Here is a 13,771-nt window from a genome sequence, read left to right as displayed (position 1 = left end):
GTTGATTCTTGCCTGTTCAGCTCTTGCTGAAATGCAAGTTTGGCGTCCCTCCTTGTGGTTGGGTCGGAAGACCAAGGCTATCTTGAGAGCACGTCTGTGAGTCAGGCTGGGAGGTTTTGCCAGCAGGAAGTCACAGCGTCAGAGCGCACGAATGGAATGATGGCTCTCGTTTCCCCCTTGTAGAAAGCAGCCTCCTGGAGAGCAGCAGAGCAGCAGGCTGTCTGCGCTATGGCCACTGAGCTGCATTTCTCGCCCCCTGAGATCCCTGAGCCCACGCTGATGGAGAACGTGCTGCGCTCCGGCCTCTTGTTTGGAGCCGTTCTCCAGCTTGTGTGCGTGTGGGCCATAACCCTGCCAGTTCCCAAGTGCCCAGAGACAGTAAGTAGCGCTCTGTTTGATAGAGGTTGATAGAAATGCAGAGGCAATGGGCTGGGAGGGAACCAGCTGGAGCCGTTGCCTACGGTAGCGCACCGTGGCATTGCTGAGAGTGCGGCAGTTTGTTCTGCCCTTCCTTGGGCGTGCGTGCTGTTCCTGGTGGCATGCAAGGAGCCTGGAGGTGCAAACTCATCGTATCGTGCTGCTCCTGCTGCTGCTGCTGCTGTGCTGTGTGTGCTGCCGGGCAGTGTCCAAGCCGTGTGCAGGCGCTGCCTTGCAGGAGATGGCTTTGAGTTCCAGTTCGTATGGGACTTTGGGGAAGGAGATAGAGGGGAGTTTCTGGCGTGCCCTGATGTCAGGAAGGCGGTTTGCAGTGCTGGCAGCCACAGCTGCCCGGGCGGTGACTTGAGCTCCCCACGCGAGCTGTCAGCCACTTGTTACCTGTGAAGGTTCCCTGACCGTTTGTGCCTTGATTCTTGTAGGACTGGCACAGTCTTGGGACTCGGTCTGGCCAGACAGTGAAGAAAGCCAAGGCAAGTGCTGCTCTGCTGAGGAAGAAAGCCCAGAAGGAGAGCAAAAAGAACCGAGCAGGGCTGGAGCGAGAAGGCCCACAGGACACTCGAATCAGCTGGAATGCTTCCTCGGAGGTGGCACCAAAGGCAGCGGACTGAGTCAGCGTCCAGTTTTGTGGCATGGCCGTGCTTTCTCTGTCACGGACAGGGCAGCGGAACTGAGGCACCTGGAAGGGAAGGGCTTGTGCTGCATTCCAAGCAAAGAGGGCTTGCCAGAGCCAGGTCTTCATCTATGGCAAGAGATGGAGAGGCTGTGTTCCTTCCGGCTGCGTCTCTTCAGGGCCAGGGCCGGTCTAGTGTGAGATTGAAGTACGGCTGGCCGGGCCTGGAGGGAGAGGAGCTGACGTAGCCACAGGGTCAGGCTTCTCCTTGTGTCTGCCTGGAGGCTGAATGACTCATTGCTAAGCAGAAACCCTGGGCGCTGGGGTTTCATTTTGGGCTGTGTTGATAAATACAAGCCAGAGCCTTTTGCATTGAATAAAAGCGAAACCAACTTTTTCCACACGGTGCTGCCTCTTTCCGTAGCTGGTCAAAAGGTGCCGTGCTTGGGCTGGCAATCGTGGGGCCATGAACCAGTCGGCTCTCCCCTGAAATTCTGCTGGTTTTCCCCTGTTTCCTTGTTGGTCTTCCCAACGGGTGGCCTTTCAGCCCACCTGTAACTGCTGGCCACAGGCTGTGAGCCTGCCCTTGCTCTCCAAGGACCGCTAGCAAAAGCACGAAGGAGGGGAAGCGGCCCGGGAGGAAGCAAGGCGTCCCTGCACTCAGCCCCTGGAGCTTGCCTCTCTTCCTGGTGGCTTTTTCAGCCCTGGGCTGTGCTGAGGGTTGCTGTTTGCCCCGGGAAGCCCAGCTGCACGCGGGCAGCCGTGGCCTGCACATCAGCCTGGCGTTGGGGCACGAGGAGCGGAGGTGTGGGTGGGATGGTGTGAAGAGCAGCGCTGGGAGCGGGGAGGAGGAGAGGGCAGCGGGTGGGCAGCAGGTGAATGTGCCTCGGAGCAGAGCTCAGCCTCGAGCTTGGAGGATACTGAGCCGTGCTGCGCTGCTGCAGCTCCAGTGGCTTCAGGCGCGTTACGGCAGCGCCGCGTGTTGTGCCAGGGCGCTGCGAGGGCGCTTTGCTGAGCCATGAGGGGCGACTGCTTTGCCAAGTGTTTTCCTGTCGCTCCTTGCAGTTCCTGTGTTTGAATTACTGCACGATGATGTGCTGTTTAAACTGCTCCTCGTACCTCTGCATCATCTGCAGACTGTGCTGCCAGGGCCCTGATGGAGTGGTGGAACGTTACTGGTGCTGGGCAGAGGCCAAGGCACCTTTCTATTAACTGGCTTCTAGCTGAGCTTTTTGCCAGTTCTCGCAGCCCTCTCTGTCTGGCCCTTGGGGTAGTTTTGTGCCCACCTCGTAGCCCTCTTTTTTACCTGGTATGTCATCAACTTGCCTATGAGGCTGTGGTGAGAGAGTGAGGAAAGCCTTCTTGAGGTGGAGAGAAACAGAATTCACTGGTGTTTTCTCTCCCACCAAACTTCCCCACCCCTCCCCCCCCTGGGAAGCTGTCACATTGGTAGCCAGTGGTTTCCCCTTTGTTCTCTGTCACCCTTTTCCTTAATGAGTCCAGGGATGACTTGAGGGGAATGGAGCCTGAAGTCTGGAGGACAGGCAATGTCACTGCGGTCTTCAAAAAGAGCAAGAAGGAAGACCCAGGCAATTATAGGCCAGTCAGCCTCACCTCTGTCCCTGGAAAGGTCAGGGAACAGCTGCTGCTGGATGTCATCTCCAGACAACTGGAAGAAGAGCAGGTGATCAGGAGCAGTCAGCACGGGTTCACCAGGGGGAGGTCGTGCTTGACCAACCTGGTGGCCTTCTATGCTGTTGTCTCTGGCTGGGTGGATGGGGGCAGAGCAGTGGATGTAGTCTACCTTGATTTCAGCAAGGCATTTGATACTGTCCCCCACGACATCCTTATCACAAAGCTGAGCAAGTGTGGGATAGATGAGTGGACAGTGAGGTGGGTTGAGAACTGGCTGACTGGCAGAGCACAGAGGGTCGTTGGTGGTGGTGCAGAGGCCGCTTGGAGGCCTGTAAGCAGCGGTGTTCCTCAGGGGTCTGTGCTGGGTCCGCTCTTGTTCAACATCTTCATCAATGACCTTGGTGAGGGGATAGTGGCCACCATCAGCAAGTTTGTGATGATACGAAGTTGGGAGGATTGGCTGACAGCCTGAAGGCTGTGCTGCCATTCAGCAAGACCTGGACAGGCTGAGAGCTGGGCAAAAAAAAACCGGATGAGGTTTAACAAAAGCAAGTGTAGAGTCTTGCATCTGGGGAGGAATAATTGCATGCACCACTACAGGTTGGGGGATGAGCTGCTGGAGGGGAGCTCTGCAGAGAGGGACCTGGGTGTCCTGGTGGACGACAGGTTGGCCATAGCCAGCAGTGTGCCCTTGTGGCCAAGAGGGCCAATGGCATCCTGGGGTGCATTAAAAAGAGCGTGGCCAGCAGGTCGAGGGAGGTGATCCTCCCCCTCTGCTCTGCCCTGGTAAGGCCTCATCTGGAGCACTGCGTCCAGTTCTGGGCTCCCCAGTACAAAGGAGACAGGGATCTCTTGGAAACAGTCCAGCGGAGGGCCACAAAGATGGTGAGGGGCCTGGAGCATCTCTGCTATGGAGAAAGGCTGAGTGAACTGGGTCTGTTCAGCCTGGAGAAAAGAAGACTGAGAGGGGACCTGATCCAGGTCTATAAATATCTAAGGTGTGGGGGGCAGAATGGCGAGGCCGGACTCTTTTCAGTGGTGAGTGGAGACAGGACAAGGGGAAACGGCCGGAAACTGCAGCATAGGAAGTTCTGCACCAATGTGCGAAGGAACTTCTGTACAGTGAGGTGACGGAGCACTGGAACAGGCTGCCCAGGGAGGTGGGGGAGTCTCCTTCTCTGCAGATGTCCAAGACCTGCCTGGATGCCGACCTGTGCGACCTGCTGTAGGGAACCTGCTTTGGCAGGGGGTTGGACACGATGAGCTCTGGAGGTCCCTTCCAACCCCTACAATTCTGTGAAAACCCCAGATTGAAGGGGAAAAACAGGGATTTCTGGGAGAAAAAGCCATTTTTAAGGGGAAACCCCCAGATATAAGAGGAAAAACAGGGATTTCTGGGAGAAAATCCCAGATTTAATGGAAAAACAGGGATATCTAGCAGAAAAAGCCATATTTGAGGGGAAAAACCCCAGATTTAATGGAAAAACAGGGATTTCTAGCTGAAAAATCCATATTTAAGGGGAAAAACCCTGTTTTTAAGGGGAGAAACAGGGATATCTGGGAGAAAAAGCCATATTTAAGTTGAAAACAGGGATTTCTGCGAGAAAACATTGGATTTAAGAGGAAAAACAGGGATTTCTAGCAGAAAAAACCACATGTAAGGGGAAATACCCCAGATTGAAGGGGAAAAACATAGATTTCTGGGAGAAAAAGCCGTATTTAAGGGGAAAAACCTTAGATTGAAGGGGAAAACAGGGATTTCTAGCTGAAAAAGCCATATTTAAGGGGAAAAAAAACCCCAGATTTTAGGAGAGAAACAGGGATTCCTGGTAGAAAACCCCCGATTTCATGGAAAAACAGGGATTTCTAGCAGAAAAAGCCACGTATAAGGAGAAAGACCCCAGATTTAATAGGAAAAACAGGAATTTCTGGCAGAAAAAGTTGTATTTAAGGGGAAAAACGGGGTCGGGCCTGGGTGCGGGGGCATGGAGGGGCGCTCGGGGGAGGAGCTGGCGGTGCTGCTGGCACGCAGAGGTGATGCATGCGGCGCCGGCGAGTGGTGCGGGGTCGGGGGGCAGCTTCCTCTCAGGGAAGGCCGTGCGAGTGCGGAGCTGTGTTGGTGTTTGGGGTGTGTGAAGGAGGAGGCCCCGTAGGGCCGAGTTGTCACCAGCAAAGCCCGGGCGGGCGGGCGGGCAGTGGAGCAAGGCGCGTGGGTGCTGTGTTGGCCGGAGGGTGCGGAGCTGGAAGAAGGTTTGTGAAGATGTGCTTCCTGTGGACGTCCGTTGTCGGGACGAGGCAGGGCTGCAGTTGTGTGTGATTGTGTTTGTTGCTTGGGTGGAGTGCTGCCTTAGTCGAGTGGGGGGGAGGGAGAGGGAGATTTTCAGACTGCCATCAGTCAGGAGCACGGCACGTTTCGGCCTGCTTGGCTCCTGCTGTTGTGTGGGTCCCTGCGAGGCATCGGTGAGCCAGGGTGGCCCCGTGTGTGTGTGCCAGCACTGTGCGCGGATGTGGAATGGAGTGAGAGTGGTTGTAATGACAATGCAGCTGGCGGTATTTCTGGTAGGGAATGGTTGAATCCGCAGCCGTGAGGCGCAAGAAGAGGCGCTGGGTGCTAAGGTGGAAAGCGGAGCTTGTGTGTGCCAGGAGGCAGGCGTGGTGAGGTGCGCTTTGGAGCCTGCTGTTGTTGGCGCTGGGCTCGGGAGGCCCCTGAACACGGCGCTGTGTGCTGCGTGTGCCAGCCCCAAGAGATTCCCGTGTGGAAGAAGGGAGACGATGAAGGAGGCCGAGGGCCCTTTGCTCGGGGCCAGCTCCTCTGTGGCCTCTTCCTTGCCACAGAGAGAAGGGCTGCCCGCTGGGCACGGGGAGTGCCTTCTAGCTGCCGTCCTGTGCCCTGTCCTGCAGCCCCCTCCTCATGCTATGTGGAACGCCATTGCCAGCAGTGCGGCTGCCATTTTAGAACCTTTGCCGCATCACAGCCGTCACCTTGGTCACCGCTGCCCCGGCCAACGCACTCGCCTCTGTGTGCTCTGGCAGCCATGCCTGGAGTGAAGAGAGCGAGGGGCACAATTTGCCCTATTTTAAATGGGAAGAGGGAGCTTGGCTTCCCAGAAGCGAAGAGGAGGAGGGGGGCCGCCTTGAAGATCAAGCGGAGGAGGGGGCAGCGATTCCGTTTCCATCGCGCCTGGACCAGCGCTGTGACCACCTCCGTGGAGCCCATGGAGGTGGATCCACCTCCGGATGAGCCCATGGAGGTGGATCCACCTCCAGATGAGCCCATGGAGGTGGATCCGCCTGCGGCACAGCTGGCCTGGCACCACACCACCGTGCCAGGCCCCGCATCGGCGCCGTCCCACCGCCGCTGGTCCAGGCGCTCGGCTCCCTACCCACTGCGCGGCCCCCGCCCCCAGCATTAGCTGGGTGGCATGAGTTTCCATCAGCTCCTCCTCCGAGCCTCCTGGGGAGCCAAGTTCTCCTCTTCCCATTTAAATGCTTCAGGAATTATAGTTCTGTTGTTGTTGTTGATTTTAGTGTTAGTGTTAGTGTTAGGAGTAGATTATTGTTCGCATTTTAGAGTTAGGCATAGGTTACTTGTAGTGTTTTAGTGTTAGGCATAGGTTCCTGTTCTTCTGTTAGAGTTAGGCATAGGTTAGTTGTAGTCTTTTAGTGTTAGGCATAGGTTCCTGTTCATACTTGACAGTTAGGGGTAGATTGCTGGTGTCAGGTGGCAGTGAGCAGCGCTCACTCGGTAAGCACACGCCTGATTGCTCATGCGAAGACATGAGTGCGAGTGCCGTGAGCACGGAGGCCCGATGGCATCTTGGATGGATTGAATTTGCAGCTTGTGACTTTTGTGTTGCAGACCGTCGAGGAGCAGAGTGTGAGTGGCTGCGCCGTTGTGTTGGGCCTCAGGAGAACAGTGTGTGCCTGTGTCTCGAGCATCCTGCGTGGCCGTTGCCAGGTAGGTGTGCCTTCCTTTGCAGTAAGCAGTGCTTAGGCGTGAGCCCAGCTCATGCCCCTGTCCTCAGCAGATGGGCTTTCTGCGTGCTTTATTGCTGTGCTTGGTGCCGTACGGCACAGCAGCAGCAAGGCCGTGAACACGTACGTAGCCAGGTAGATGCAAATGTGCAGCTGATGGTAGGAATACTCTTGTTGGTGTTCATGAGACAGTGGTCGTGCGTGCGTGATCAAGCTCAGGGAGAAGTTGATTCTTGCCTGTTCAGCTCTTGCTGAAATGCAAGTTTGGCGTCCCTCCTTGTGGTTGGGTCGGAAGACCAAGGCTATCTTGAGAGCACGTCTGTAAGTCAGGCTGGGAGTTTTTGCCAGCAGGAAGTCACAGCGTCAGAGCGCACGAATGGAATGATGGCTCTCGTTTCCCCCTTGTAGAAAGCAGCCTCCTGGAGAGCAGCAGAGCAGCAGGCTGTCTGCGCTATGGCCGCTGAGCTGCATTTCTCGCCCCCTGAGATCCCTGAGCCCACGCTGATGGAGAACGTGCTGCGCTCCGGCCTCTACTTTGGAGCCGTTCTCCAGCTTGTGTGCGTGTGGGCCATAACCCTGCCAGTTCCCAAGTGCCCAGAGACAGTAAGTAGCGCTCTGTTTGATAGAGGTTGATAGAAATGCAGAGGCAATGGGCTGGGAGGGAACCAGCTGGAGCCGTTGCCTACGGTAGCGCACCGTGGCATTGCTGAGAGTGCGGCAGTTTGTTCTGCCCTTCCTTGGGCGTGCGTGCTGTTCCTGGTGGCATGCAAGGAGCCTGGAGGTGCAAACTCATCGTATCGTGCTGCTGCTGCTGCTGCTGTGCTGTGTGTGCTGCCGGGCAGTGTCCAAGCCGTGTGCAGGCGCTGCCTTGCAGGAGATGGCTTTGAGTTCCAGTTCGTATGGGACTTTGGGGAAGGAGATAGAGGGGAGTTTCTGGCGTACCCTGATGTCAGGAAGGCGGTTTGCAGTGCTGGCAGCCACAGCTGCCCGGGCGGTGACTTGAGCTCCCCACGCGAGCTGTCAGCCACTTGTTACCTGTGAAGGTTCCCTGACCGTTTGTGCCTTGATTCTTGTAGGACTGGCACAGTCTTGGGACTCGGTCTGGCCAGACAGTGAAGAAAGCCAAGGCAAGTGCTGCTCTGCTGAGGAAGAAAGCCCAGAAGGAGAGCAAAAAGAACCGAGCAGGGCTGGAGCGAGAAGGCCCACAGGACACTCGAATCAGCTGGAATGCTTCCTCGGAGGTGGCACCAAAGGCAGCGGACTGAGTCAGCGTCCGGTTTTGTGGCATGGCCGTGCTTTCTCTGTCACGGACAGGGCAGCGGAACTGAGGCACCTGGAAGGGAAGGGCTTGTGCTGCATTCCAAGCAAAGAGGGCTTGCCAGAGCCAGGTCTTCATCTATGGCAAGAGATGGAGAGGCTGTGTTCCTTCCGGCTGCGTCTGTTCAGGGCCAGGGCCGGTCTAGTGTGAGATTGAAGTACGGCTGGCCGGGCCTGGAGGGAGAGGAGCTGACGTAGCCACAGGGTCAGGCTTCTCCTTGTGTCTGCCTGGAGGCTGATTGACTCGTTGCTAAGCAGAAACCCTGGGCGCTGGGGTTTCATTTTGGGCTGTGTTGATAAATACAAGCCAGAGCCTTTTGCATTGAATAAAAGCGAAACCAACTTTTTCCACACGGTGCTGCCTCTTTCCGTAGCTGGTCAAAAGGTGCCGTGCTTGGGCTGGCAATCGTGGGGCCATGAACCAGTCGGCTCTCCCCTGAAATTCTGCTGGTTTTCCCGTTTCCTTGTTGGTCTTCCCAACGGGTGGCCTTTCAGCCCACCTGTAACTGCTGGCCACAGGCTGTGAGCCTGCCCTTGCTCTCCAAGGACCGCTAGCAAAAGCACGAAGGAGGGGAAGCGGCCCGGGAGGAAGCAAGGCGTCCCTGCACTCAGCCCCTGGAGCTTGCCTCTCTTCCTGGTGGCTTTTTCAGCCCTGGGCTGTGCTGAGGGTTGCTGTTTGCCCCGGGAAGCCCAGCTGCACGCGGGCAGCCGTGGCCTGCACATCAGCCTGGCGTTGGGGCACGAGGAGCGGAGGTGTGGGTGGGATGGTGTGAAGAGCAGCGCTGGGAGCGGGGAGGAGGAGAGGGCAGCGGGTGGGCGGCAGGTGAATGTGCCTCGGAGCAGAGCTCAGCCTCGAGCTTGGAGGACACCGAGCCGTGCTGCGCTGCTGCAGCTCCAGTGGCTTCAGGCGCGTTACGGCAGCGCCGCGTGTTGTGCCAGGGCGCTGCGAGGGCGCTTTGCTGAGCCATGAGGGGCGACTGCTTTGCCAAGTGTTTTCCTGTCGCTCCTTGCAGTTCCTGCGTTTGAATTACTGCACGATGATGTGCTGTTTAAACTGCTCCTCGTACCTCTGCATCATCTGCAGACTGTGCTGCCAGGGCCCTGATGGAGTGGTGGAACGTTACTGGTGCTGGGCAGAGGCCAAGGCACCTTTCTATTAACTGGCTTCCAGCTGAGCTTCTTGCCAGTTCTCGCAGCCCTCTCTGTCTGGCCCTTGGGGTAGTTTTGTGCCCACCTCGTAGCCCTCTTTTTTAGCTGGTATGTCATCAACTTGCCTATGAGGCTGTGGTGAGAGAGTGAGGAAAGCCTTCTTGAGGTGGAGAGAAACAGAATTCACTGGTGTTTTCTCTCCCACCAAACTTCCCCACCCCTCCCCCCCCTGGGAAGCTGTCACATTGGTAGCCAGTGGTTTCCCCTTTGTTCTCTGTCACCCTTTTCCTTAATGAGTCCAGGGACGACTTGAGGGGAATGAAGCCTGAAGTCTGGAGGACAGGCAATGTCACTGAGGTCTTCAAAAAGAGCAAGAAGGAAGACCCAGGCAATTATAGGCCAGTCAGCCTCACCTCTGTCCCTGGAAAGGTGAGGGAACAGCTGCTGCTAGATGTCTTCTCCAGACAACTGGAAGAAGAGGAGGTGATCAGGAGTAGTCAGCACGGGTTCACCAGGGGGAGGTCGTGCTTGACCAACCTGGTAGCCTTCTATGCTGTTGTCTCTGGCTGGGTGGATGGGGGCAGAGCAGAGGATGTAGTCTACCTTGATTTCAGCAAGGCATTTGATACTGTCCCCCACGACATCCTTATAACAAAGCTGAGCAAGTGTGGGATAGATGAGTGGACAGTGAGGTGGGTTGAGAACTGGCTGACTGGCAGAGCACAGAGGGTCATTGGTGGTGGTGCAGAGGCCGCTTGGAGGCCTGTAAGCAGCGGTGTTCCTCAGGGGTCTGTGCTGGGTCCGCTCTTGTTCAACATCTTCATCAATGACCTTGATGAGGGGATAATGGCCACCCTCAGCAAGTTTGTGATGATACGAAGTTGGGAGGATTGGCTGACAGCCTGAAGGCTGTGCTGCCATTCAGCAAGACCTGGACAGGCTGAGAGCTGGGCAAAAAAAACCGGATGAGGTTTAACAAAAGCAAGTGTAGAGTCTTGCATCTGGGGAGGAATAACTGCGTGCACCACTACAGGTTGGGGGATGAGCTGCTGGAGGGGAGCTCTGCGGAGAGGGACCTGGGTGTCCTGGTGGACGACAGGTCGGCCATGAGCCAGCAGTGTGCCCTTGTGGCCAAGAGGGCCAATGGCATCCTGGGGTGCATTAAAAAGAGCGTGGCCAGCAGGTCGAGGGAGGTGATCCTCCCCCTCTGCTCTGCCCTGGTAAGACCTCATCTGGAGCACTGCGTCCAGTTCTGGGCTCCCCAGTACAAAACAGACAGGGATCTCTTGGAAACAGTCCAGCGGAGGGCCACGAAGATGGTGAAGGGCCTGGAGCATCTCTGCTATGAGGAAAGGCTGAGTGAACTGGGTCTGTTCAGCCTGGAGAAAAGGAGACTGAGAGGGGACCTGATCCAGGTCTATAAATATCTAAGGTGTGGGGGGCAGAATGGCGAGGCCGGACCCTTTTCAGTGGTGAGTGGAGACAGGACAAGGGGAAACGGCCGGAAACTGCAGCATAGGAAGTTCCGCACCAATGTGCACAAGAACTTCTGTACAGTGAGGTGACTGAGCAATGGAACAGGCTGCCCAGGGAGGTGGGGGAGTCTCCTTCTCTGCAGATGTCCAAGACCTGCCTGGATGCCGACCTGTGCGACCTGCTGTAGGGAACCTGCTTTGGCAGGGGGTTGGACACGATGAGCTCTGGAGGTCCCTTCCAACCCCTACAATTCTGTGAAAACCCCAGATTGAAGGGGAAAAACAGGGATTTCTGGGAGAAAAAGCCATTTTTAAGGGGAAACCCCCAGATATAAGAGGAAAAACAGGGATTTCTGGGAGAAAACCCCAGATTTAATGGAAAAACAGGGATATCTAGCAGAAAAAGCCATATTTGAGGGGAAAAAACCCCAGATTTAATGCAAAAATAGGGATTTCTAGCAGAAAAATCCATATTTAAGGGGAAAAACCCTGTTTTTAAGGGGAGAGAAACAGGGATATCTGGGAGAAAAAGCCATATTTAAGTTGAAAACAGGGATTTCTGCGAGAAAACACTGGATTTAAGAGGAAAAACAGGGATTTCTAGCAGAAAAAAACCACATGTAAGGGGAAATACCCCAGATGGAAGGGGAAAAAACATAGATTTCTGGGAGAAAAAGCCGTATTTAAGGGGAAAAACCTTAGATTGAAGGGGGAAAACAGGGATTTCTAGCTGAAAAAGCCATATTTAAGGGGAAAAAAAACCCCAGACTTTAGGAGAGAAACAGGGATTCCTGGTAGAAAACCCCCGATTTAATGGAAAAACAGGGATTTCTAGCAGAAAAAGCCACGTGTAAGGAGAAAGACCCCAGATTTAATAGGAAAAACAGGAATTTCTGGCAGAAAAAGTTGTATTTAAGGGGAAAAAACGGGGTCGGGCCTGGGCGCGGGGGCATGGAGGGGCGCTCGGGGGAGGAGCTGGCGGTGCTGCTGGCACACAGAGGCGATGCGTGCGACGCCGGCGAGTGGTGCGGGGTCGGGGGGCAGCTTCCTCTCAGGGAAGGCCGTGCGAGTGCGGAGCTTTGTTGGTGTTTGGGGTGTGTGAAGGAGGAGGCCCCGTAGGGCCGAGTTGTCACCAGCAAAGCCCAGGTGGGCGGGCGGGCAGTGGAGCAAGGCGCGTGGGTGCTGTGTTGGCCGGAGGGTGCGGAGCTGGAAGAAGGTTTGTGAAGATGTGCTTCCTGTGGACGTCCGTTGTCGGGACGAGGCAGGGCTGCAGTTGTGTGTGATTGTGTTTGTTGCTTGGGAGGAGTGCTGCCTTAGTCGAGTGGGGGGGAGGGAGAGGGAGATTTTCAGACTGCCATCAGTCAGGAGCACGGCACGTTTCTGCCTGCTCGGCTCCTGCTGTTGTGTGGGTCCCCGCAAGGCATCGGTGAGCCAGGGTGGCCCCGTGTGTGTGTGCCAGCATTGTGCGCGGATGTGGAATGGAGTGAGAGTGGTTGTAATGAAAATGCAGCTGGCGGTATTTCTGGTAGGGAATGGTTGAATCCGCAGCCGTGAGGCGCAAGAAGAGGCGCTGGGTGCTAAGGTGGAAAGCGGAGCTTGTGTGTGCCAGGAGGCAGGCGTGGTGAGGTGCGCTTTGGAGCCTGCTGTTGTTGGCGTTGGGCTCGGGAGGCCCCTGAACACGGCGCTGTGTGCTGCGTGTGCCAGCCCCAAGAGATTCCCGTGTGGAAGAAGGGAGAGGATGAAGGAGGCCGAGGGCCCTTTGCTCGGGGCCGGCTCCTCTGGGGCCTCTTGCTTGCCGGAGAGAAGGGCTGCCCGCTGGGCACGGGGGAGTGCCTTCTAGCTGCCGTCCCGTGCCCTGTCCTGCAGCCCCCTCCTCATGCTATGTGGAACGCCATTGCCAGCAGTGCGGCTGCCATTTTAGAACCTTTGCCGCATCACAGCCGTCACCTTGGTCACCGCTGCCCCGGCCAACGCACTCGCCTCTGTGAGCTCTGGCAGCCATGCCTGGAGTGAAGAGAGCGAGGGGCGAAATTTGCCCTCTTTTAAATGGGAAGAGGGAGCTTGGCTTCCCAGAAGCGAAGAGGAGGAGGGGGGCCGCCTTGAAGATCAAGCGGAGGAGGGGGCAGCGATTCCGTTTCCATCGCGCCTGGACCAGCGCTGTGACCACCTCCGTGGAGCCCATGGAGGTGGATCCACCTCCGGATGAGCCCATGGAGGTGGATCCACCTCCGGATGAGCCCATGGAGGTGGATCCGCCTGCGGCACAGCTGGCCTGGCACCACACCACCGTGCCAGGCCCCGCATCGGCGCCGTCCCACCGCCGCTGGTCCAGGCGCTCGGCTCCCTACCCGCTGCGCGGCCCCCGCCCCCAGCATTAGCTGGGTGGCATGAGTTTCCATCAGCTCCTCCTCCGAGCCTCCTGGGGAGCCAAGTTCTCCTCTTCCCATTTAAATGCTTCGGGAACTATAGTTCTGTTGTTGTTGTTGATTTTAGTGTTAGTGTTAGGAGTAGATTATTGTTCATATTTTAGAGTTAGGCATAGGTTACTTTTAGTCTTTTAGTGTTAGGCATAGGTTCCTGTTCTTGAGTTAGGCATAGGTTACTTGTAGTGTTTTAGTGTTAGGCATAGGTTCCTGTTCTTCTGTTAGAGTTGGGCATAGGTTAGTTGTAGTCTTTTAGTGTTAGGCATAGGTTCCTGTTCATACTTGACAGTTAGGGGTAGATTGCTGGTGTCAGGTGGCAGTGAGCAGCGCTCACTCGGTAAGCACACGCCTGATTGCTCATGCGAAGACATGAGTGCGAGTGCCGTGAGCACGGAGGCCCGATGGCATCTTGGATGGATTGAATTTGCAGCTTGTGACTTTTGTGTTGCAGACCGTCGAGGAGCAGAGTGTGAGTGGCTGCGCCGTTGCGTTGGGCCTCAGGAGAACAGTGTGTGCCTGTGTCTCGAGCATCGTGCGTGGCCGTTGCCAGGTAGGTGTGCCTTCCTTTGCAGTAAGCAGTGCTGAGGCGTGAGCCCAGCTCATGCCCCTGTCCTCAGCAGATGGGCTTTCTGCGTGCTTTATTGCTGTGCTTGGTGCCGTCCGGCACAGCAGCAGCAAGGCCGTGAACACGTACGTAGCCAGGTAGATGCAAATGTGCAGCTGATGATAGGAATACTCTTGTTGTTCGT

General features: G+C 56.2%; 2 protein-coding genes across 2 annotated transcripts in view; one reads left to right on the top strand and one right to left on the bottom strand.

Moving 5' to 3' along the window:
* Nucleotides 1-13,771, top strand: part of LOC125695655 (uncharacterized) — a 123,205-nt gene that overhangs the window by 9,189 nt on the left and 100,245 nt on the right. The window contains exons 3-4 of the mRNA XM_048950368.1: nucleotides 184-378; nucleotides 13,474-13,572. Of these exons, the coding sequence (XP_048806325.1) occupies nucleotides 229-378; nucleotides 13,474-13,572 (249 nt within the window). The 5' untranslated portion in view covers nucleotides 184-228. The remainder of the gene's footprint in view (nucleotides 1-183; nucleotides 379-13,473; nucleotides 13,573-13,771) is intronic.
* Nucleotides 1-13,771, bottom strand: part of LOC125695654 (uncharacterized) — a 90,066-nt gene that overhangs the window by 30,860 nt on the left and 45,435 nt on the right. The window lies entirely within an intron of this gene.

Source organism: Lagopus muta, chromosome 7 (assembly GCF_023343835.1).
Source record: "Lagopus muta isolate bLagMut1 chromosome 7, bLagMut1 primary, whole genome shotgun sequence".
Lineage (NCBI taxonomy): Eukaryota > Metazoa > Chordata > Aves > Galliformes > Phasianidae > Lagopus > Lagopus muta.
This window is presented reverse-complemented; position numbering and strand designations above follow the sequence as displayed.